General features: G+C 48.4%; 1 protein-coding gene across 1 annotated transcript in view; it reads left to right on the top strand.

The window, feature by feature from the left end:
• LOC146812868 (alpha-2-macroglobulin-like protein 1) overlaps positions 1 to 25,670 on the top strand; it is a 235,415-nt gene that overhangs the window by 11,401 nt on the left and 198,344 nt on the right. Inside the window, exons 2-4 of the mRNA XM_085619943.1 lie at positions 10,215 to 10,398; positions 24,295 to 24,457; positions 25,234 to 25,286. Coding sequence (XP_085476069.1) covers positions 10,215 to 10,398; positions 24,295 to 24,457; positions 25,234 to 25,286 — 400 coding nt within the window. The remainder of the gene's footprint in view (positions 1 to 10,214; positions 10,399 to 24,294; positions 24,458 to 25,233; positions 25,287 to 25,670) is intronic.

A 25,670-nucleotide genomic window follows, 5' to 3' on the forward strand; every position in this document is an offset into this window, starting at 1 on the left:
TGTCCGTTGCTAGTTTGGGTCAGCCCCCTTCAGCCATTGCTGGTTTGGGTCTGCCCCCTTCACCACTGTTTGTTCGAGTCAGTCCCCTTAAGCCACTGCTTGTTTGGGTCAGCCCTTTTCAGCCATTGCTTGTTTGGGTCAGCCCCCTTCACTACTGTTTGTTTGGGTCAGCCTCATTCAGCCATTGCTTGTTTGGGTCAGCTCCCTTTAGCCACAGCTTCTTTGGGTCAGCCCCTTCCATCCATTGCTTGCTTGGGTCAGCCCCTTTCATCTACTGCTTGTGTGGGTCAGCCCCCTAAGCAACTGCTTGTTTTGGTCAACCCCCTTCAGCCATTGCTTGTTTAGGTCAGTCCCCTTCAGCCATTGACTGTTTGGCCAACCCCCTTTATCCATTTCTTGTTCGGGTCAGCCCCCTTCAGCCCTTGGCCTACATCAGGTAGATGTGGACTGCTGCACAGTGTGGAAGTAGTAACTCTGCGCATGTTTGGGAAGGGAACAGTGCAGGGATACAGCAGTACTGTGCAGTATGTGTGTAGGTAGCACATGTACTGAGTCTTTTTACCTGTATGGAATACATGACACAAGACATGGAGTGCTGTGCAGTGCGTGTTCTGGGTGTATGTGTGCTTGCATTAAGAATAGAACATGAAGGGTGATGTTTTGTGCAGCGCACTAATGGTAAGTGTGTGTGCTTGCAGTGTGTGTTTGTAAATAGCACACCTTGGTCCAATATAAAAAAGTGGATGTATGTCGTTACAACGCATACTTTTACAACGCATGCACTTACAACGCATTTTTTACAACGCAACATCCACTACAACGCATTCCATTACATCGCATGACACTACAACGCATTTTTAAAAACTACCTTTACAACACATTCCATTACATCGCATACTACCTTTACAACGTATACCATTACAACGCATAATATTACATTGCATTTAAAATAAGTGTTGGATAGTATAGGGGTAAAAATTATTAATCTTACTCCAGGGGGTGCAACAGTAGGGTAAGTGTTGGATAGTATGGGGGTAAAAATTACTATTCTAACTCCAGGGGGTGCAACAGTAGGGTAAGTGTTGGATAGTATGGGGGTAAAAATTACTATTCTAACTCCAGGGGGTGCAACAGTAGGGTAAGTGTTGGATAGTATAGGGGTAAAAATTACTATTCTAACTCCAGGGGGTGCAACAGTAGGGTAAGTGTTGGATAGTATAGGGGTAAAAATTACTATTCTAACTCCAGGGGGTGCAACAGTAGGGTAAGTGTTGGATAGTATAGGGGTAAAAATTACTATTCTAACTCCAGGGGGTGCAACAGTAGGGTAAGTGTTGGATAGTATAGGGGTAAAAATTACTATTCTAACTCCAGGGGGTGCAACAGTAGGGTAAGTGTTGGATAGTATGGGGGTAAAAATTACTATTCTAACTCCAGGGGGTGCAACAGTAGGGTAAGTGTTGGATAGTGTAGGGGTTTTAATGTAACATTATGCGTTGTAATGGTATGCGTTGTAAAGGTAGTATGCGATGTAATGGAATGCGTTGTAAAGGTAGTTTTTAAAAATGCGTTGTAGTGTCATGCGATGTAATGGAATGCGTTGTAGTGGATGTTGCGTGGTAAAATTTGCGTTGTAAGTGTAGTGCGTTGTAATAGTTGCGTTGTAAAGGTTGTTCCCCTAAAAAAGCATCAGTGCTGAACTGTGCATACAGACTGAGTGTGTGTGTTGAATTTATGTGTACATGTAAGGGTACAATGCATGGAGGTAAGTGTGCTGTGAACGTACACTTAGTAAGTTTGTCTCCAATGGTACATTACATGGAGGACCCTGGTTTCCATTTTGGGAAGCTCAGGCCTGCCTGGTGAAGATATGAGGAGAGGAATCCCCCAGACAGGTTTGTGTATTGCTGCATTCTTGTGAACTGTGTGGGACACACTGATTAGAAAAATACTTTTTGTTTTATTTGATAAGTGTTTCATCACAAAGAAGGGGTCAGGACAAATCTCAGGAAGGGTGATTAGTCTGATAAGGGAATGATAAAGAGGAGGACTGGGGGTGCTGGGATTAACATTTTGATGCACATATCACTGTGCCTGACATTCAGGTGTAAACTCTGGTCACTCCCATGAATGATGTTGTAGATCAATAAGCTTTGGAGTCTTGCCTACTGTGATGGTCTTTCATGAGAAAAGGAGAAGTGTCCACTTCAAAAGAGGCAGAGTCCCAACATAAAACTTCAATGACTCAGACCCTCAGACATAGAGGTTGAGACCCCAACATTTTTCCTCTGCCAAGCAGCCAGACTGGCTGTGTGAGAAGTGGATGTTCTGCCAGACTTCTGCTGTGATCAGACTGGGGGCAAAGGCCTGTTAGTCTCCCTTCTGGGTTAGGGGTCATTATCTAGGACACCAGGACCACCTGCCCTGGAGCCTGAAGCACAAATGCCTGCCTACTTGCCAAGACCTGTGTGGAAGAGGAGAGCACTGGGGAGAGCGAGGTCCAGTGGTGAGCCTTGTGAGAGGATTCCCTGAGCAAGGTGTGAGGTTGTGCATCGATCGGTTCGTTGCCCGTGTACCATGTTGACTCTATGACCCCCATATACCAGGAGAGGGCTGCGGGAGACTGAGCTGAGAGTGAAGCCCCATGCGGCCATGGGTTAGCCCTTATCGCTGTGCTGTGGTGTCCCCATATGTCAGAGGGGACCACTGCTAAAGTTACCACTGCTGGATCTCTGGGACCTGCGACCATCTCATCCAGGGTATGTACATCAGGAAATTTGGCGTCTGTGTTGTCCAAGTACTGCGGCAACCCCATATGACAGGTGGGGTTGCTGGTATCAATGTGCCAAAGGATTCGGGTTGTTCATTTGCTCGCTTTGAGGGCAACCGCTGCTCCACCGAAGTCCTCCATGCGGCAGTTGAGCCATGGGGGACTAGCTGCTGACAGGGCTGTGGCACAGTAAATACTTATGACTAAAATCCTGAAGAGTCAATAAAGAGCTCTTGAGTTCAACCTAATGGTGTGCATTCCCTGGTTGTGGCCACCGGTGAATGGGGAATAACCCTGAACAAGTTACATGAAGGAGGGTGTGACAGGGATTTGCCAGACAACTACTAGAGCCCCGACCTCACGGGTGATTGTGTTGTTGCTCCTGAATGCTGTATGCCTCTGCTCGTGTAGTGTTAGAAATAAAATACTACTTCTGTTTGTATAGAAGCAAGTATTTGACTGGACATTGATTTATAGTTCGTACTGCGTGACCTTTGATTTATAAGCTGTATTCACTGACCTGTATCTCCACTCCCTCCTGAGGGAGCATTGACTGCTCATCTACAGGTAACACTGAGAGTTAAGTGCTGAAGGGGTACTTGGCCCAGTTCGGATCCATAGTAGGTCAGACCCAGGATATCAGGAAAGGGGTTCAGATAATGAGCTTTTTCTTGGGTCTTTGTTGTGTTTTGTTTGCGTCCTGTACTGGTGTACTCTTTGAACATTTATTGTTGTCTTACTTGAAACTTCTCCCATTTTATCTTTTTGCATCTTTCTACAATCTTTATTAGAGGTTTCTCCATCGCTTCTGTTTAATTTTCTCCTGTGTCGTCTTTGAGTTGCTGCAGTTTCTTCTTTGAGCTCCCATATAAGCCTCCATTGAAGTTAACTCATGTGCTGTCTTGTTGCTGTTTCTTGTATCTTCTTTAACTTTGTCCTATTTCTCCTCTCATATACTAAGTCTGCCTTTTTAAACTTTATCCATCTCTGTGATTGTTTTAATATAATTTATTTGATCATTTTCTTACACCTTTTTTGAGTTCACTTTGCTGAGCTGTTGCATGTGTGTTATTTTAGCCTTCTCCTGTCTCGTTTTCTTTAGCCTTGAATTTTCTTCGAACTTCTGCCCTGGGATTTCTTTGTTGGGAGAAAGCATTGAGAGACTGAAAGTCACTGGAAGTGTTTTAATGTGTTTTGCATGTGAATTGTGTTTATGTGCATTGGTGCCATGTGTCGGGTTTTATGTATTGCATATGTTATTTTTGAGTTGCCTTTATTTTTGTGGGCTGTAGTTAGACAAATCATCACTTACCTCATATTTAAAATTATGGCCATTTATGAACGTCAATTTTTATTTGGCACCAAGGGCCATATTCTTAATGATAATTTCAAATGTAGATTTACTGACATGTAAATTTGCTCTTGCACCTAGGTATAAATCTACACTTTTTTGCTATTCCCCATTTTCAAGTATATAGTTATATGTCGCCACCCTTTGAAACTAGGGGCTGGTTAGATTTAGGAGTACATTTACAAGTGTAAAGCTACCACTAGTAACTTTCCACACTTATGGGGAGATCTCCGCCACTAGGTCAGAGGTATACTTATGGAAAATATAGGGGAAATGAATAAAATGTATTAATATTATTTTCAATATATAACACATATTTTAATGTAAAACAAAATTGTAAATCAATGTAAATTCAATATTAATAACCTAGAACTAACATAATAACATTTTATAGCACAATAACTCATCAAAGTAAATCTTTAAATACCTAATTAACTAAAATATCTTAATTTGTTTTAAAGATAATAAAAATGCAAAATTCCAGAAATTTTATTTAATTTAACACAAGGGTCTTATAGTACCTGTGAGTGGCCAAGTGCAGTACAAGACTTACTCCAAGGCTAGGCTGGAGTACATTTATGACCTTGTGGTCTTGTGGGTTGCAGTAACTTTAGAAGTGCAGCTGATGAATAATAATGATATTGCTCCTTATTTGTATATCCCTCTCTTAACCCCTCCTTACCCCTCTCCAAAACCACTCCTTACTCCTCCCTAAAATCCTCCTTTGTTGTATTAAGTACTCACCATTTTCCAGCCACTCCCCCTGGTCACTGCCACATTTACTACAAAAACGCATATTTATGTGTGCAGAGATCCCCACATAAGCACACAGGCGCCAATTACGAGTTAGGCAGACTTAGGTGTGAAGATGCTGAGTGCCTAAAGCTAAGGATTCCAGCCAATAACCCTGCACCTGAATCAGTCTGTTATGAGTTAATCTCATGGAAGGGAAAACAAGCATGCAGACATGTTTTTCAGGCTGAAATATAGCATGGTATTGCCTTTACCATGTGGGTTAATGCTCAGATTTACCACCTGCTTTGATGAGATGAACAGCATGAGCTGGGGCCAGTGTGGAGAAGAGGGTGAAGTTGGGGAGTGGGAAGAATGGCACTGGAGGATGTGGCCTGGTAGAGGGGGACATAACATGCTTCTCCATTGCATAAGAGGGGTTCAGGTAGGGGCTGGTCTGCTCTAAAGCTCTAAAGTGATTTTATGGTCTAGATATTCTGACAGGTAGAATTGGGTCTTGTGCTAGCCCACTCAGGGGCATATTTACAATAAAGTGGCAAACGTGTTATTAAGCCAAGAAGTCTAACGACACGATTTGTCACTTTAGAAATGCAGGGCTGCACCATATTTAGTAGAATATGTTGCAGCCATGTGTTTCCCAGTGCGATGGCATTAACTTTAGCTACCTAGCGCCAACGCATGTACCCTTGCACCATAGTGCAAGGAGGCCTATGTTGAGGGGGAAGATTGCCTCTTTCCCCTCAACAGGTCCCCCCGTCCTGCACATAAGCAATCTTTAAATGCCGTTTTGTAACTTCTGCATGTGCTGCTTAATGCAGCACACGTAGAAGTTGAAAACCGCATTTTTTGAAATGGTTGTTTATTTGAAGGAAGGGGGATCTTCCTGCACATATCCAATCATAGGCAATTTGTTGTTTATATGTATGCTGCACAAGGAAGCACACATGGAAACAGCAAAAACGAGGAGAAATAAAGCATTTCTCCTCGTTTCGCCTGTTTAAGACCAGGTTTTCCCTTGTCTTAATGTTGGTGCTGCCTCCTATTTACGCTGCCCTTGTAAATAGGGGGCAGCCTCAAAATCAATGAGAGTTGCGGTGGAACGCCCATTGCAACACCCATTGCCCTCTCTTTTCATGCTAAATACAGCGTGAAAGGGGGCCTTATTTACAAGGCAGCGTTAAGCTGCGTTAGGTGGCTTAACGCTGCCTTGTAAATTAGGTGAGGCCCTATTGCCACTGAGAGTGACGTTGTGGTGGCGATAGGGACTTGTATATATGCTCCTCAGTTTGGGAACACCCAGTGACTTAATATGGACGGGGGGAGCTCTCTCTGACCCTGCGATAACCTCCTATTCAACTTGGGACCATTGTCGTTTTCTGCACATTAGGAGGAAGGGTAATCTGGCTTCTGCCACTGCTTAAAAACCATGATGTCACAAAGGAGTGTTAATTGTTTCGAAGAATTTTGATAAGAATTGAATTGTTTGTAAAGCAGAAACAAATAGAAAGGGCCATGATATTTGTGAACTGTGCTCTGGAGAATTGTGAGGATCCTCATAGCGCTCTGTGGTCGGCAATCAAATTGGCCTTCATTGTATCTCTGAAATGGGATCATTTTTAATTCTTGTACATATTAGGTACTTTTTATACTCTTTCGAAGGTCTTTTCTGAAATGGAAAGATTGCTTGCTTCAAGGAGTGAGTTGAGTGACTGAGTTATTGACAGCGTCAGATCAGGATGTAGTCATGAAAGATTGAATCGCTCAGTGGTAAGCATTAGACTATCTCCTGGAGCAGGAGCATTTGTAGTACTTTACAGCACAGGGATCCTTCCCAGTTTTTTAGGTTGCACTGATGGACTTTCTAGACGATTGGATCCAGTTAGACGGTTTGACCGCCCACTCCCATGTTGATTTTGGGACTTTAGTCAACTTTTGGTTGTCTGAGTAAACATTCAATAAATGATGACGGGTGTTTACAGAGACTATCTGGTAGATAACATGGTCACTGGCCGAAGGGATTTTGCCCTGCGATGAGGCCATCTTGTATTTGGATTCTGACTTAAGGCAGTGGGGCCGCTTATCCACTACTTGGTTCAGGAAGGTCAGATTTAGAGAATATTTGGTTGCATATGTTGATGGTATGGCCTTGGCACAATCTATGCCCAATACTGAGTCCAACAGCACTAGACAGATGTGTTTCTGCAAACAGAAGGCGGCTTGCAACAACGTACAAACAGGTGGAGCACTGATGGAGCCCAGTGGAGATACGTCTAATGGCAGAGTGATGTGGGTGTCAGCTCCACACACAGCACAACTGGGAGTTCACTGGAACACTAGCCTTGTAGCTTTCTAAGGACACTTCAGATCTCCTTCTGTTGTGCGACCGGCACGAGCCGTCTGCTGATAGTTACCAGTGACTGTTCTGGCAGCCCCCTTGAACCAAGTCACACAGGTTCTGCACCTGCTGTGATTTTAATTAATTTTATTAAGCACCCATTAACCAACATAGGCATATTGGTACATAGGAGAAAGCATTAAACTTGTAAGGATGTAATACCAAGAGATAGGAAGAAACCAGCAGAAAAGTTGAGTTTCTAAGGAATTTCTGAAGGAAAGATTTGAGTGTTCTTAATTTGTAAAGGGGAGTTAATGCAGAGTTGAGGACCACGCAAAGGCTGCCCATCCAAGAATGTTTAAAATGGGCATTCGAGTGTAGGATCTGCTGGTTGGAGTGCATGGTTTTTGGAAGGGTGCAGTGGTAGAATCATGCAGGATGTGATTTCTCAGTTTCACAGAAAATTCTGTCCTTTATGACAATCTACAGCTCAATCAGTAGCCATTGGAGTTTAGCTGAGGCTTAATATTAATAGCATATTTGAATGTACGCAACTTCTTACATTCCGTACTGTGAGGTTCGGTGTCCTCTGAAGCTTCACTAAGGAGGCCTCGAAGAGGCCCAGAAAAGCTTTGCTACAATAGTGAACTCTTAATAAATCACATGCTGAAACTACCTGAACATAAAGGTGATGTGGGAGGTATGCAACAATTCTCCTCAAGAGTGTTAAAGATTAGAAGCATGCTGAGGAAACAGTGTTAATCTGAGGTTTGAGGGAGAGATCTTGATCCCGCATAACTCCTAGAGACTTTACGGTCTTTAACGGGGAGCAAACTTCTCTCATAGTCACAGGCCAGAGTGTATTTTGCATTTGCTCAATGTTGTTGCCCACTAACAAGCCCTCGGTTTTATTAAAGATGTTTTACAAAAGCCAAGTCCGAACTTCATGCAGACTTGTAGTTAGCCTGACTGCAGAGTTGGGTGCATGACTGCCCCTCTGTTCTTGGGTCCTCTCGTCTAATTGGCTCCCTTACACCATTTCCCTGTCCTGTATCCCTATTGCGTGCTTGTTGGCCCCGATAAATTGCTTTGCATCCCCCCGGTCAATATAGTACAGTTGTGTGTTGTTTGAACAGCTTTGTATGTTTGCGTTATGTGTCCTTGCCTTTGTTATTCATAATGACGACACTTATCCTCGGATATAACTGGCACTACTGCAGGAGAAACACCTAGTGGGTAATGAAGGCCAGCTTGTAGGATTCATGAGAGGCACTTGGGGACAGAGATGTATTCACGTAGATCACTCTAGTTCCAGGATTCCAAGAAATGTCTATTCCTCAAAGGCAGTTATGTTATGGCTACGGTTCAGTGGAGAGTTCACCAGGTGACAGAACTGTGGTGTATGTGCCACACCCACCTTACATGGGGAATCTGTGAACGTGATTGGTTGCATCATGACTGAAGTGTCAGACTCAATCCCGATTATTGGAGGTGACTTTAACAATGTCATAATTAAGGCTGAATTGAGGGTTGGGGCTTCTACTTCTGGGTGGTTTTTGGTCTGATTGGCAAAGAGCAACTCTGGAAAATGTTGACTGCCTGGAGCATGTCTTCAGGATATATTTCAGTTCCTTGTGTGCTGCATATTTGAGCACAGGTGGATGTGGGCCCACAGACCAACTCTTCAAATGATTCAAGTGCACAATGGCTTGTCAGGGTTGTGTACTGGCCCCTGCCCTATCCGCAGACAGACTTACCGATTATCTTAGTAAATCAGTCTGCCAAGAAAGCAGGTGGCCCTGCTAGAATACTGCATTAATAATCACGTCACAGTAACATTTTGGGAAGAAATAATGGATATATTCCTGGCAGTTTAGAGGAAATCTGATGGAGAGCGAACATGCATATAAATATAATGGCTTAAAATGTTCTGCTTCCTTAATCTAGGCAGTGAATTTAGATGAGGGATTTGTCCAGTCTATGATAACCTTGGGCGATTTAGCAAGGTTTAGTCCCAAATATGGGGACTATATACTGAGTCCATTTTATTAGCTTTTAAAGGTAAAGTACCACCCCATGTTCAGTATGGTGCAGAACTACTGGCTTGTGACCATAGACTCTCCTGGAAGTCATCAAGAGAATCCCTTTGAAACATCTTCCACCCAATTTGGTGACTGAAGAGTCAAGCATGGGACTGGGCTCATATCAGGTCATGATCTGGAACGGGCAATGCGAGTTAGATTTATATACTCTTTGGATTCTAGCATTCAAAATAAAATCTCCATCCTATGTTTGAGGGAGATATTAAAGAATGAGACCATGGGCCAGGTCAGTTTGAAGGCACAAAGACCTGCATTATGATTTTTGTTATATTCAGCAGTGGGATGTTTTTTGCTCCCATGCAAGCATCGAAGTGTTCAGCCATGAAATTTTGGTGGTGGTACACCTTCTTGCATGCACTGGTGACACGCTATCCTACATGCGCTGGTGGCACACTATCCTACATGCGCTGGTGGCACACCTTCCTACACATGCTGGTGGTACACCTTCTTGGATGCACTGGTGGCACATCTTTCTTAATATTACTCATGATATATGTGTGATGCAAAGAAGACGCAGAGGTAAGTGAAAGAAAGAGTCAATATTTGATAAGGAGTAATAAAGTGAGACTGTGAGTAAGTCTTTGACACACTTGACCCCCTGCGCCCAATACTGTAATGAGCATTGTCCTAGAATCAGAATACCGCAATCACCAGAATATGTGGACATAGGGCGGTTGATTCCAGCACCCACTATTAAGGTTACCTCTGGTTGCCTTGTCTGGGCATCTCAGATTAAACCTTTGAAGAACTTAATCAATACCATGTTTATGAGTGAGTGGGTGATGATGAAGGACCGAGGAAGGTAGAGGGAAGAATGGCCCTAAAGGAGCCCATGTGAGTGTGATGGTACTAGTGAGAACAGAGCCTGACACGACCCTTGACCTCTGTATTCTTCCCTTTCAGGCACTATGCAGTACTGATCCCGGCAGAGATCCACTTTCCGCACACAGAACGGGCCTGCGTCCATCTCACCGGCCTCAATGGGACTGCACATGTGACAGTCAAACTTTACCTGCAGGAGGTTAACCTTACCCTCCTGGAAGAAAATGTTGAACCCTCCACATACTTCAAATGTGTCTCTTTCCAGGTACAGTATCCAGGGTTTGTGGGTGGGAGGGGGCTGGAGGAACCATCAGTTGATGGTTGGCAGTGCCCAGGTCATAGAGGTTAAAAGCCGACACAGCAATAGTACTGAATCCCCAGCTAGATGCCTAGAATTGCAAGGTTCATGGTAAAGGTTAACGACTGAACGTACATGAAGGTGTATCACCACCTCACCCACAAGTGATAGATACTTCATAGTAAATACCCAAAGACAGTACTTAATTTGATCCTGTGGTTTACAGTGCTCAGCACCGGCACTTATTTGTCAACACTGGCACTTATGACAGTCTGCCACAGTGTGGAGCTGTTTGCCTAATTTAGATATGAGCACAGCGACAGTTCTTTCTTAATTCAACATGCATTAAAAAGACTAATGCCTGCACCCAAGCCATTCTTATAGCTGATGAGGCTTGGAAAATTCTGAATTGTCACACTTACAGGAGTGTGATGGTTTGTAGCTGTGTTGGTATTGGCATTGACTGCACTAGCAGGAGCAATGTGTAGCCTCCTGACAAGGGCCCTGGCACTTACATTTTTACAAATTAAGCACTGTCTAAAGGCATCCTCATAGATTGTTCTGGTGAAACATTTAGGTACCTTTCGGTCTTTATGTCCATATTAAACACATTACACCTCTTTTTCATCTTCAAACTACTTTTTAGAGGTGCTCATTTTCTTTTCTACTTTAGCTCTGGATGAGTTTAAACATTAGCTTCTCAGATTTAAGCCTATACTTAGCTCCAGAATGATGCTGGTCTCCATGGGCCTGGGTGTGTGCTGTTTAGGGGCCTTTACATCTGTCTGTAGTCACAGAATTTGCAGAAGCCGCAGAGGCACTAGGCTGATCCAACGGGTCCAAGAGGTGCTCACACTATGCCACAGGTTCAAAATTTCTTAGAAGCTTGCGTATTCGTGCAATAATATGTTAAACTAAATATGTACTAACTTGTCTCACAACAGTACATATACAGTGACCAAAACAATTACAAACAAGCATTTGCAATGCAATAGGTCTCGCATTTATAGGAGTTTGAGCTATTGGCATTGTAAATGACATTGCCTTGTATTTAAGTTTGGTTTTTTTAAAACATAAATAAAAGGCACTGTAATTTATAATGCCAATAGCTCAAACTCGTATAACTGCGAGACCTATTGCATTGCAAATGCTTGTTAAAGAAGTAATGTTTGGCACGGATCCCAAAATCATCTAACAGGAAGGTATGTAAGATGTCTGAACGCCTCAGCAGTTCCACCCATGATGTAGTGCGCTGTGCACAGCAGCTCTCAGTGCCATCTCTCCCACATCTGAAAGCCATTAAGGCAAGCAGCAACACTTCCGCCTCCCCTAGTTCCTGCCTGGCTTCACCGAGCGAAGTAAGTAGTTTCACTTCTTGTGTTTTCTGAAACATTTTGAGATGTCTAGAAGGGATAACGAACCCCGTGATGTTAGTTCCGCAGTGACACCAGGCACTGCTCCGGGAGTGAATCAAAACACGTGAAGCTGCGACTCCCTGCAGACCGTGCCTCGAGCACCGGCGTGTGCACTCCTGTCTGATGAGAGGCGGCTCGGGCTTGAAATGTCCCGAGCCAGCCTCCGTTAGGAATCGGATGTTCGCGTGCCTGCAGTGGGCTGGCATTCCGCTGAACAGTTTCACGAAGAGACCTCTTCAGATCCTCTGAGTGTGTGTTTTAGGTTTCCTTAACGCTCACTGAGACCTCTGCCGAGGGAGAGACTCGTGCGTGCGTATCTGCCGTGTACTGTTTAAAGAATGAACAGCTCACTTGCAGCCTCCAGCATAAAGTTTGCATTAGTGGCTTCGAGTGAGAGTGAGGAAAGGAAAAGAAAAGATTCTTCTAAATCTAGAACTGGAAGAGGAGGTTTGTGTTCAGCGTACAAGCGAGAGAGTGCTTTCCTGCAATAAAGCGTTTTGCTTCTGAAGTTGCCTGGTTAGGATGTCTCCGAGTGTGATTGGCTCACCGTGGGAACATGACTATCGATTTTCTGGCATTCATGGAGGGAGGAAGGGAGGCGGCCGTGCGGCCGCGAATGTGAAAGTTATCGCGATCAAACATCAAAGCGGCCGCGAAAGTGAAATAAAACGAGTGCTTTCAGGCTGCCAAATGGTGCGCGCGCCCGCGCACATGCACTGTAGTTGGCGGCCTGAAATGCACTCGTTTCCACTTCCAAAAGTCGCTTACTATAAGTCTCGCCAGAGCAGCGCTAAAGCGCTGTCTCAGGCGAGACCTAAAAACCGCTGTATCACTGGTAGCCATTAGTTACTTATACCCCTGAGCTGAGTTTATATAAATAAAGGTGCTTTTATTATTTAGCATGAGTCCTTCAGTCTTCAAAAATGCTCACCATTGGCAAATTGCAGCAAAGATTCCAAGAGGATACCACACCCAAGACATTCTCATCAGAATATGTTTTTCATGTTTCACGGCATATGCCCCTGTCAGCCTTTCCTATTTCTAGTCCATATAGAGGGAGGAATTCCTCAGAATGCATGCCTTCAGTTTACCCATACATGGTACATTCTCCAAGGTTCTTAAAGTATGCACTGAGCAGTATATACTCCTTTACTCACACTCACTCATTCCAGAAAGATCAGTAGTATCTTCTCTCTCTGAATCTGCATATGGGCCTGTTGGACTTGGCCCTTTTTCCAGAAATTTTTCGCTTTTCTGGGAAAATAAATGTGTAAATGGAAAGACTGAATGTGTGCAGACTGAGTTTCCCCATTTTAAAAATGTAATTTAAGATGGATGCCAAAGCTGTGTGGTTGCGCCGTTTGACTGAGCTAGGTTGACAGTCTAGGCGTTATTTCCCAGCAGCCCCAGCTTTTGGAGGGAAGCCTGGCACCCAGGGTGCTCTACCCCTCCCCCTAGGCCAGTTAGAGCCAGTTTCCCCAGATGCTTCTAGAAGCTTCTGGCACTGTCTGGAAGGTGGGGGTGAGGGGCGTAGAAAGGGCGGAGCTGGGCTGCCATGCAGTCAGTCAGAGGGTGGACCTGGGAGAGAGGGGACCTGCTGCCAGGGGTTACCGCCACATAGGCCTGTGTGCTGGGCCCTGAGCCTACCTACCCCCCCCCCTACTGTCCACAGGGCGAGGGAAAGATATAGTTGGGGCAACGCAAACCTGGAGAAGCCCTCGCAGGAGTTTTAGGCGGTAGGATCAGTCAGGGACCTATGCCTCTGAAGGTGACAGGGTTTAGGCACTGCCCTTTAAGTGAGTGAGGGATCCTGAACTACCCACTGATCTGGCCCGGCGAGATGAGAATCCAGGGACGACAGGCAGAGACTGAGTAGTCCGCCTGCAGCCACCAACGCAACTTCCCCCCCCTCAAGAAACCCTCAATCAAGGGGCAGGGACCAGAGAACGCTATCTACAAGCTCCCTGGAAGGAGAGCGCTAGTTACAAGCCCCTGGAAGGAGAGCGCTAGTTACAAGCCCCTGGAAGGAGAGCGCTATTTACAAGCCCCCTGGAAGGAGAGCGCTAGGTTTGGGTGAGCGCTATCTGGGAAGTAACTGTGCACTGCCCCTAAAGCTGGTGGGACTGCCTAGCGCCTGCAAAACGCTACACCTCGTGGCCCAAAGGAGGTGAGGAGTGTGTGGCCAGGCAGAGCTGGGCGCTGAAAGACATATCGGGAGCCTACCCCGTGTGCCAGCCTACTTAGGAGTCCAGCGGGAGCCCACCCCGCGTGTGTGCCACCTTTAAAGATTTGAACTTATAGCGGGAGCCTACCCCGCATTTTTGCCACCCTCATCGCGGGAGCCCACCCCGCACTTTGCCGCCGCCGAAATCACCGCCGCGGCCCCCGAGGCCCAGGGAGAGCCGCCGCGGCTTCAGCGAAGGCCGTGCTAGGCCTGAGGCACGCAAGCAGGCGTTGCCCGGCAACCGGGGCGCCGGCCGTGTCAGTGGCCGCGCCCCCGGGAAGCTGCGACGGGATTGGCTGTCGGGCTCAGGCCTGAGAAGAAGGCCGGAGGACGCCGGACGAAGAAGCCCGGGGAGAGCGGGAGCCTACCCCGTCTCCCCCCCTGGCGAGGAAGTGCCCCAGTAACGTTGGGGGCTCCCCGTGAGGAGAGGAGAGCCCCGCGGAAGAAGTCCTGGGTCCCAGGAGGGGGCCCGGGCGAAGTCTGAAGACGCGCTGCTGTGGTCGGGGGCTCCCCGGGACTGAGGAGAGCCCCGCATGCCGCGCCTACAGCAACAGAAGTCCGGAGCCGGCCCCAGGAGCTGGTGAGTGGGGCCTGGGGTTTTGCTCGGTGGGGGGGTGTCGGGGCACATTGCCGGTGCCCGCCCCTAGTGCCCGGACTGGTCGCCCCCGCTGCCCCGTCTGACAGAGGGCAGCGGCAACGAGGCCCAGGAGTTGGAGGAGGGGGGGGCCACGGGGTACATTGCCGGTGCCCGCCCCTGGTGCCAGGAGCCTGCACAGCTGCCCCACCTGTCAGCGGGCAGCTGCAACGAGCAGGCCTCAGAGCCTGGGAGCCCCTTACAGGAGCAAAGGCTCCCCTTCACAGCACAGCCATAGACAGGGCATTTCTAGAAGCGGGGGATTGAGGGGGCGACGGGGCACATTGTCGGTGCCCGCCCCCCCCTTGCACCAGTGGGACTCTGTCCAACGGCGGGACACGGGAAGAAGGGACCCGGGGGAATATTCCCCCCAAGGAAGGCTCCAAGCCAGAGCCAGAGGTAGCGCTTGGATCCCTGAAATGGGGAAGCGCTGTAAGGACTTGCTACGTTTAATGTGCCAAGAGCTTGCGATGATTAAGGCTCCAGTGAGCGGCTAGGTAGTGCTTCAAGGACCAGCCCTGGGGAATGTGCCTATGCTAGAGTGCCCTGTTTGAAGCGCTAATAGATTGATAGGCGTAGCCCTATGTTTAGATGCCTGATTTAAAGTGCTAGTCATTTGTTCTGTGCAGCGCTAGTTTCAGAGGCCAGGGTTTGATGTATTGGTGCACTGCCTACCCTAATTTCCTGCCTAAGGGGATGCCCAGGACGGTCAGGTATATTGTGATGCTGTGAGGTTTCCTTTACAGGTGTGCCGGCCTAATGTTCAACGTCATGCCCTGATGTATTTTATTGCAGGTTGCAGCTAATGGACTTACGTTTAGTATCTGCTAAATCGCAATGATTCCGGCAGGGGCCCGATTGGCCCTGCCCTGTATATAATTCCCCCCTGTAAATGTGACCCAGCGCCAGTTGGCGCAGTGTAGAGATTACCTGACACCTTGTGGTTTTGGACAATACAATAGTTCTTTTACCTAAACTGGTGTAGTGTCTCTTTTTGTAGTGTGCCTTGTGTGTCGCCTGTGTGTACTGCGTGGATGCTTTGCACATTTCCTCCGGAGTTTGGCCCGCCCGCTCTGCACCACGCTACCCGTTTCCAACATTGGTGGCAGCGGTGGGATAGGACTTGTGTTTGCGCAGTACCGCAGCGACCACGGGTTGCACTGCAAACTGAGGATTGAAGTAATCTCAGGTTTTGGTGAATTATTGGTTTTCCTGATTGTGATTTCCTCCTGGAAGTGTGATTTTAAATTGTGTCCCCTTGTTGCACTGTGGGTGGTGTGTCCCGGGGGTACCGTGCCAGGATGGGGTTGACCTACGAGGAGGTTTGCCTGATGGAGTACACGGAGCAGGAAGTAGTGGATTTCTGCAGGGAGAGAGGGATACCCCCAGTAGGCAACACACGCAGGAAGCTCTTTCTCTATGAGGCCCTCAAGAGGGGGGAACCCTTAGCGATTGGTGGGCACCTGTCAGATTACCCCTCCGCATATTTAAAGGGTGGATTTAGTGGAGACCCGGAGGAGGACCTCCAGTGTAGGGAGGACTCTGAGAGTGAGGGGGCCCAGTCCATAACCCAGGAGGGGGGTGACACTGACGAGGAGGAGGAAGATGACCGGGGGGAGACGCCAGTAGCGAGTAAGGACACCAGAGTTAGGGAGTCCCGCGCTGGGTCCAGTCCCGGGGGCACTGCCCCGTCCCTTTCCCTGTCCCCAGAAGAGTGGGTAGATAGGAGGGAAGAGAGGGAGCATCAGCTGGCGCTGGGAAGGCTCAAGGTGGAGCTAGCGCGGCTGAGTGTGCAGGAGAAGAGGCTAGAGACGGAGAAGGTCCTAGCGCAGGAGAGGATGGCGGAGGCAGAGAGGGCCTTTGCCAGGGAGAGACCAGCTCGGGCGGGTAGGTTGTCCCCTGAGAGTGGTTTTTGTGGTCTGGATTCACCAGTAAGGGTGGGATCCAGTGGTGGCAGCGAGAGTGGATCCAATGTAGGGTGTCCCACTCCCAGAGCCCAGGAGACGGTGCCTGATTCCCAGGAAGAGGGGGACAGGTTAGAGTTCAGGGGCAGGGGAAAACTGTCCCACCAGTCCTGGGGGGAGTTTGCGGAGGTGTGTGGGACGGCATTGGAGGATTGGGTGGTGAGGAGTGCAGTGAATGAGTGGGAAGGGCTGTGCCAGGTACTCATCCGGGAGCACATGCTCAGAAATTGTTCCCCCAGGTTGCGTCACCACCTAGTACAGTGTGGGTTCTCCGACCCCAGGGAGCTTGCACAGGAGGCAGACCTCTGGGTGAGGGCCAGGGTGTCTGAGGAGGCATTGGGGAGTGACCCTGAAGAGGGTGGTGCAGGGATCTTCCAACCCAGCGAGGTGGGAGAGGTGGCAAATAGCCCAGCTAGGTCCCTGGGAAGAGAGAGGGTTGTAGGGCCTCACGACCTATCCATAGGAAGGAGTGAGATGGGGAGGTGTCCCGAGGTGCCCCAACCGCAGTCTCAGGGCCTGGAGAGTTCCGTAAGGGAGCCCCAGGTTGGGAGCCTAGGCTGTCCTGATGTGCCGCCCGGTGAGGGGGAGCCCCTAGTGTCAGGAGGACCCGGGGCATCTGTAAACAGAGCTCCTGAGGTCCTGGGGTTGGCCCAGTTGCAGGGTTTAGATCTTGGGCTGGGATGCCAGGTTCAGGGGTTGCCTGACCTGGCGGGTGGGACATCTGTTAACAGTGTCCCCCCAGAATTGACTTCCAGGGGTACTTCTCTAGGTGGGAGGGTGCGGAACTTTGGAAGGGGGTGCAGAGGGAGGAAGGTCTCACCTCGGGCACCGGCTCAGCCACAGGGCTTAGATCCTGGGTTGGGAGGCCAGGGATGGGTACTGCCTGACCTGGCGGGTGGGACATCTGTTAGCAGTGTCCCCCCAGAATTGTCTTCCAGGGGGCTACTCCCGTTGGGAGGGTGCGGAACTCTGGGAGGGGGTGCAGGGGGAGGGAGGTCTCACCCCTGGCACCGGTGCAGCCTAAGGGTTTAGACCCTAGGCTGGGGAACCAGTTGAAGGGTCAAGGCCCTGGACTGGGGAGAGAGTGGCGGCCTGAGGGTGCCTCGCATGGGAGTAGGGTGAGGAACCCCAGAAGGAGAGGTAGGGGGAGGAGAGCCTCGCCCCTGATGGCTGGTCAGCCTGAGGGTGCGGACCCCAGGAGTGAGTACCAGTGGCAGTTCGGAACTGCAAGAAGGAGGAGGAGGAGAGTGGTCAACGGGTACTACGAGCCTGGGGTTACTGCCCCCCACTCTGTGAGACCGCAAGGGCCAGAGACATCTGGGTGGCCTAGGGGCCAGTCTTGACCACAACCAGCTAGGGAACCCCCGGGTGGTGGCTCAGTCGGTCGAGGAAGGTTTGAGAGAGGGAACCTTCGGGTTCCAGAGTGGAGGAGAACCTGCGGGTGCTCCTGCAGTTGCGGGCCTGCGTCCACCTTTTCTCGCCCTAAGCAGGGAAGCCCATCAAGGCATTGATCGGTCTACCCTGGCTTTTGGCTGGAAGGGGGTTGTGTTGGACTTGGCCCTTTTTCCAGAAATTTTTCGCTTTTCTGGGAAAATAAATGTGTAAATGGAAAGACTGAATGTGTGCAGACTGAGTTTCCCCATTTTAAAAATGTAATTTAAGATGGATGCCAAAGCTGTGTGGTTGCGCCGTTTGACTGAGCTAGGTTGACAGTCTAGGCGTTATTTCCCAGCAGCCCCAGCTTTTGCCCCAGCTTTTGGAGGGAAGCCTGGCACCCAGGGTGCTCTACCCCTCCCCCTAGGCCAGTTAGAGCCAGTTTCCCCAGACGCTTCTAGAAGCTTCTGGCACTGTCTGGAAGGTGGGGGTGAGGGGCGTAGAAAGGGCGGAGCTGGGCTGCCATGCAGTCAGTCAGAGGGTGGACCTGGGAGAGAGGGGACCTGCTGCCAGGGGTTACCGCCACAAAGGCCTGTGTGCTGGGCCCTGAGCCTACCTACCCCCCCCCTACTGTCCACAGGGCGAGGGAAAGATATAGTTGGGGCAACGCAAACCTGGAGAAGCCCTCGCGGTAGGATCAGTCAGGGACCTATGCCTCTGAAGGTGACAGGGTTTAGGCACTGCCCTTTAAGTGAGTGAGGGATCCTGAACTACCCACTGATCTGGCCCGGCGAGATGAGAATCCAGGGACGACAGGCAGAGACTGAGTAGTCCGCCTGCAGCCACCAACGCAACTTCCCCCCCCTCAAGAAACCCTCAATCAAGGGGCAGGGACCAGAGAACGCTATCTACAAGCTCCCTGGAAGGAGAGCGCTAGTTACAAGCCCCTGGAAGGAGAGCGCTAGTTACAAGCCCCTGGAAGGAGAGCGCTATTTACAAGCCCCCTGGAAGGAGAGCGCTAGGTTTGGGTGAGCGCTATCTGAGAAGTGACTGTGCACTGCCCCTAAAGCTGGTGGGACCGCCTAGCGCCTGCAAAACGCTACACCTCGTGGCCCAAAGGAGGTGAGGAGTGTGTGGCCAGGGAGAGCTGGGCGCTGAAAGACATATCGGGAGCCTACCCCGTGTGCCAGCCTACTTAGGAGTCCAGCGGGAGCCCACCCCGCGTGTGTGCCACCTTTAAAGATTTGAAATTATAGCGGGAGCCTACCCCGCATTTTTGCCACCCTCATCGCGGGAGCCCACCCCGCACTTTGCCGCCGCCGAAATCACCGCCGCGGCCACGAGGCCCAGGGAGAGCCGCCGCGGCTTCAGCGAAGGCCGTGCTAGGCCTGAGGCACGCAAGCAGGCGTTGCCCGGCAACCGGGGCGCCGGCCGTGTCAGTGGCCGCGCCCCCGGGAAGCCGCGACGGGATTGGCTGTCGGGCTCAGGCCCGAGAAGAAGGCCGGAGGACGCCGGACGAAGAAGCCCGGGGAGAGCGGGAGCCTACCCCGTCTCCCCCCCTGGCGAGGAAGTGCCCCAGTAACGTTGGGGGCTCCCCGTGAGGAGAGGAGAGCCCCGCGGAAGAAGTCCTGGGTCCCAGGAGGGGGCCCGGGCGAAGTCTGAAGACGCGCTGCTGTGGTCGGGGGCTCCCCGGGACTGAGGAGAGCCCCGCATGCCGCGCCTACAGCAACAGAAGTCCGGAGCCGGCCCCAGGAGCTGGTGAGTGGGGCCTGGGGTTTTGCTCGGTGGGGGGGTGTCGGGGCACATTGCCGGTGCCCGCCCCTAGTGCCCGGACTGGTCGCCCCCGCTGCCCCGTCTGACAGAGGGCAGCGGCAACGAGGCCCAGGAGTTGGAGGAGGGGGGGGCCACGGGGTATATTGCCGGTGCCCGCCCCTGGTGCCAGGAGCCTGCACAGCTGCCCCACCTGTCAGCGGGCAGCTGCAACGAGCAGGCCTCAGAGCCTGGGAGCCCCTTACAGGAGCAAAGGCTCCCCTTCACAGCACAGCCATAGACAGGGCCTTTCTAGAAGCGGGGGATTGAGGGGGCGACGGGGCACATTGTCGGTGCCCGCCCCCCCCTTGCACCAGTGGGACTCTGTCCAACGGCGGGACACGGGAAGAAGGGACCCGGGGGAATATTCCCCCCAAGGAAGGCTCCAAGCCAGAGCCAGAGGTAGCGCTTGGATCCCTGAAATGGGGAAGCGCTGTAAGGACTTGCTACGTTTAATGTGCCAAGAGCTTGCGATGATTAAGGCTCCAGTGAGCGGCTAGGTAGTGCTTCAAGGACCAGCCCTGGGGAATGTGCCTATGCTAGAGTGCCCTGTTTGAAGCGCTAATAGATTGATAGGCGTAGCCCTATGTTTAGATGCCTGATTTAAAGTGCTAGTCATTTGTTCTGTGCAGCGCTAGTTTCAGAGGCCAGGGTTTGATGTATTGGTGCACTGCCTACCCTAATTTCCTGCCTAAGGGGATGCCCAGGACGGTCAGGTATATTGTGATGCTGTGAGGTTTCCTTTACAGGTGTGCCGGCCTAATGTTCAACGTCATGCCCTGATGTATTTTATTGCAGGTTGCAGCTAATGGACTTACGTTTAGTATCTGCTAAATCGCAATGATTCCGGCAGGGGCCCGATTGGCCCTGCCCTGTATATAATTCCCCCCTGTAAATGTGACCCAGCGCCAGTTGGCGCAGTGTAGAGATTACCTGACACCTTGTGGTTTTGGACAATACAATAGTTCTTTTACCTAAACTGGTGTAGTGTCTCTTTTTGTAGTGTGCCTTGTGTGTCGCCTGTGTGTACTGCGTGGATGCTTTGCACATTTCCTCCGGAGTTTGGCCCGCCCGCTCTGCACCACGCTACCCGTTTCCAACAGGGCCTAACCCACGAGGGCTTCACAGTTTATGAGCATGATCAAACTTCTTGGGCTCGATTCACAAAGTGACTTACATGTAGTAAAGCTATGAGTATGGGGTCCCCACACTCATGGCTGAGCCTCTGCGCTCGTGGTGGAATCTCCACACTCAGGCGGAATCTCCTCACGGCGCACTCTATGCAGTGTGTCATGCTGAGAGTCCACCCCCAGTGCTCATCTTGGACATTCCACACAATGCTCAGATCTCACTGCACCGCAACGCACTCCACTGGCTCCCAGTCCAGCAAAGATACCAATTCAAGCTGCTCATGTACTCCTACAAAGCCCTCAACAAAATCAGACCAGCATACCTCAACCATCGCCTCAACTTCTACCAACCCACCAGACACATCTGATCGGTCTACATGGTACTGTATGTACCCCTGCGGGGGACATTCCTTCTCACACATCGCAGCAAAAGCCTGGAACGACCTCCCGCTACACCTCAGAACTGCCCCCTCCCTCATGGACTTCCAAAAGACGCTCAAGACCTGGCTCTTCCAGGAAAAAACAAACATAATTCTATCCATCCACCTTTCTCGGGTCCTCGCCCTACTCACTCACCTGGATACCCTCACTGGTCATTAGCCGTGCATTAGAAATCCACACAACATAACATAACAGTGCAGAGATTTCACCACGAGTGCGGAGACGTCGCACTCGTAATTTTACTACACGTAAGTCCCTTTGTGAATTGGGCCCCTTGTGTGGATCATGTCTTGAGTTGGTACAGCTGCCCAGATTCACTCTGTGGTTGCATCCATCATGAGCCAGTTTCACTCCTCATTAGTTGCTGGGCCTTGTCCTCCTGCCTCAATTAATGCTCATAATCCTGGTTGTATGACAGCATATCAGATACCACAGTATTATTTAGCATTTACCTTTCATCTAATACATCACACATAATTAAATCATTTTTAGGATGAGCTACTCATTTTACCACTCTGTTGTCTACATTTATATCATCTTCCATTATACTATACTAAATGATGTTGTTAGTATTTATGTGCAGTATGTGTCCACACCTAGCCCCGACCCTTGACCTAATAGTTACATCACAACATACCTACCTATATGGGGTACAGATAATTTAAAGGCAGAAGGTATTATAATTCTCCATGCCATTGTGATGCAATTACAGTGATATTACTGTAGCACAATATTTTGTATGCAATATAGTGATTATGCACTGGGCGCATGAGGAACTGACACAGTGCTTAATTTGAACCGGTGGTTTCTGGAGCTCGGCACCTGCACTTAATTGCTAACACCGGCACTTATGACAGTCTGCCACATGGTGGCACTGTTTGTTTATTTAGAGTTGAGCATAACAACAGTTGTATATTAATTCAATATATACGTTAAAAATAAGATACCTACAACCAAATCCATTCGTATAGCTTTGGGCGCCTTGAATAGCCTGAAGTGTACTACTTGTATGAGTGTGACGGTTAGTAGGTGTCTTCGTACTGTCGTTGGCAGCACTGTCATGGGCGATGGATTGTGCTAGCTGCAGTGGCCATTGAGGAGCACCCTGGCACTTTATTCTTTTACAAATTAAGCAATGAATTGGCCTTTATCTTCGCTGATGGACTGGTGTCACTCAGACACTGTCTGCAGAGGTCATGATCCCCACTGTCTGTTCTCTCTAAATTTCTAGGTAAAGGGATCTCTCTAACCTCCTTCATGTTCTCATCAGCTCCCGACAACAACTGGTCCCAATAATGAAAAGAAACCCTCAGGCGTTTTTGTGGCAAAATAGTGTGTAACTATGCCATGTCAGTTCACAGGCTCACAACTCACTGATTTAAAAACTCAAGTCGACTCATAGCCAGGAACTTTTTCCCTCGAGTACCAACTCCTCAACACATAAATCAATGATCCGAGCAAAACAAAAAAAAATCATAGTGAAATTAAAACAATGTTTAATGTCAGTAAAATATGACAATTAGATAGTTGTAATGAAAAAACTAGAAGGCAGTGGAAACCTCTTTACTTGTTGATGGAAGGGGTACGGGTAGTGAGTGCAGCTGCCGGCTTTGGAACTGGGCACCCAAATCCGAATATCACCTTCAGCTCAACATCCAGTGCTTTGGGGAAAATCACCTAATCTAACTGTGCCTCAACCAATAAAAAAGCGTGACGTTGTCTATTATAAAGTGTCTTAATGCCCTCGGGCAGAAATAGCTGTAAACAAAACTGCAAAAAAAAGAGTTTCAATCTGTAAGGAATACGTTTTGATCCACGGTGAGAATGGATACATTTTATAGTGTGCAAGATGCCCAAACATGTCAAAGTGCCTGCCGTGGACATCTGGCCTGATCTGCAGGCTGTGCAGTTTTATCTTGGTAGGGCCAGCTCAGCATTTCATCCTTCAGGGGTTTATAAATTGAGAAAAAATACGCTGAAACATTGTGGCAACTGTTATTTAAAGCGCTTCAAAGGGTAAAAAGAGCAGTTTGAAGCACTACATAAAAACAAATAAGAATCTATCACCATAATTTTAATTAATATAATTATATTAATGCAACTTTTAATTGTTCACATTTCGCCTCATGCTGTAAACTGTTTCTGCAATACCGCAACCAGATTTTCTGAAAAAGCAAGATTGGGTATTTACAGACTGCGGCATTATTGACTTCTGCACAAATCCTTATTCTGCTGATGGTAAACACAGCTCCCAATAAAAACTGCACTCAGTGGTATCAGTTTGTACCTGATGTGGTATTGTCTCTCCGAATACCATGTGGCATTGGTTTGTTTCCAAATCAGGATTCTAGACTTTGCTGCAATTACCACAACTTCAGGTTTTTCCGCAAATAATTTTCTGCCAGTAGAATTCATACAGAAGAAAACACATAGGGTCTGGTTCACCAACTGCACCTTTGAGTAAGTTTACACTTTTGAATAAGTTTAGTACTTTTCCATGCATAAGGTTTAACAAGTATACAGAACATTTAAAAAAGGATACAGCTACTACTGGGATGAAATGAATATGATTGCTTTTTATTACATTCATAATACAATTCTCAAAATACAGATTTTCAGACTTCTTTAGAACTGGCAAGTGAGAATGTTTTTTTAATAAAACAGAGATAGTATGGATAATTCTAGAAACGTTTCCAGTAATATTTTGGTTTAGCTGCAATATTCTGCTGGACTCAAAGAAATAGACTAATTAACAAAGCTGTTAATGATGCTGCCTTGCTTGCATTTGGTGAGGGGTAGCCCCTGTCAATGGTACCCTGAGAGGATGTGCAGTGAAATCTTTCATGTGTGATATGGTTCTGTTCCCTTACAGGTGCCGCTCCCCGCTGGTGGCTCCGAGGAGGTTGGGCAAGTGGGCATTTCTGTTGAGTCTGAGGGCCAGACACTGAAAAACAAGAAGAAGGTGCTTTTGAGGACCGTCAAAAGTGGGACATTTGTGCAGACCGACAAGGCCGTGTACAAGCCGGGACAGACAGGTACCCCCAGGATATATCCTCCCTTCTGTGTTCAAGACAGAGCTTGGTTAGGAGTTTTGAGGCGTTCAAGCTCTCGACCCATGCGAACCTCACACAATGTAGTGATATAAGCGAAGGAAAGAGTGAATGGAATGGAGCGAAAGTGAGGAAAGTTGCAAACTCAAAACTTTTGAAAGATGAAAAGGGCAAAAGGAAGGATGACTAACAATTTAAAGCAGTACTGAAACATGAGTAAAAAAAAGGGATAGCAAGAGTGAAGGAAAAAACAATTAGAAGAAATAGACATTGAAGGGATCAAAGAGGAAATAAAGGGCCAGTGAGTGATTGAAGGAATCTTTGGCGGGAAAATGAGAGACAAGATGAGGAGGATGGGAAGTAACTTGTGTAGAAAAACTTGTTTGAAACCATGTTGAAAGAAGGGGAAAGTTGAGGTTAATACACTTGTATGATTATGGACAATCAATGACACTTAGCATGATGTGGCAGTGAAAAAGAGAAAGTGGATGTGTTACTTGGGGTCCAATTCACAATATTGTTTTCAGCGATTACGATAAATTTACTAATGACCAAAAGCTCAGTGAATTGGGCCTTCAGTACAGTACTGTGTGGGTGCTCCAACCTCCAGCTAAACTAGCTCCTGTCCCTCAACCATTTGAGAGCTGTGAGGTGAGACACACTCCTAGGCTCTGGAGGAAGGTGCACTTGAACTGATCTCAAGGTGTGGGGATTCTCATACCCAAAAGCCACCCACTAACACTCACTTCTTGTCCTTGCAGTGAAGTTTCGCATTGTGACTCTGAATGAGGACTTTATTGCGGAGAACAAGCCGGTAAGTAAATCTGAGCTGAGCAATGCGATGCTCTTCGTGGGCAAAGGAGAGCATTTAATGTGTCAGATGGGTGTCTGCCTTGAATCACCTTTCCAATAGCCAGTGAGATAACTTCTGAATTAGAAGAAAAACCCAAGAAATCAGTGCAATTTATCTTATTACCTTGGTTCATACTTCTATGGAGTGTGCACAAACTGAAACAACTGGTAATGTCTAGTTGCATACTTAGAGCCTACGACACTCTGATCCTCAAAGGACGGTCCATTTCTCTTTTCTTTTTGCACAACTCTCTCTCGAACTAGCTCTAAAACATAACAAATACAGAAAATGATCGTGTCTTAAAATAGCATTTCCCACATGGCTACATTTCAGTTTTCTTAGATA

The sequence above is a fragment of the Triturus cristatus genome, chromosome 7 (assembly GCF_964204655.1).
Source record: "Triturus cristatus chromosome 7, aTriCri1.1, whole genome shotgun sequence".
Lineage (NCBI taxonomy): Eukaryota > Metazoa > Chordata > Amphibia > Caudata > Salamandridae > Triturus > Triturus cristatus.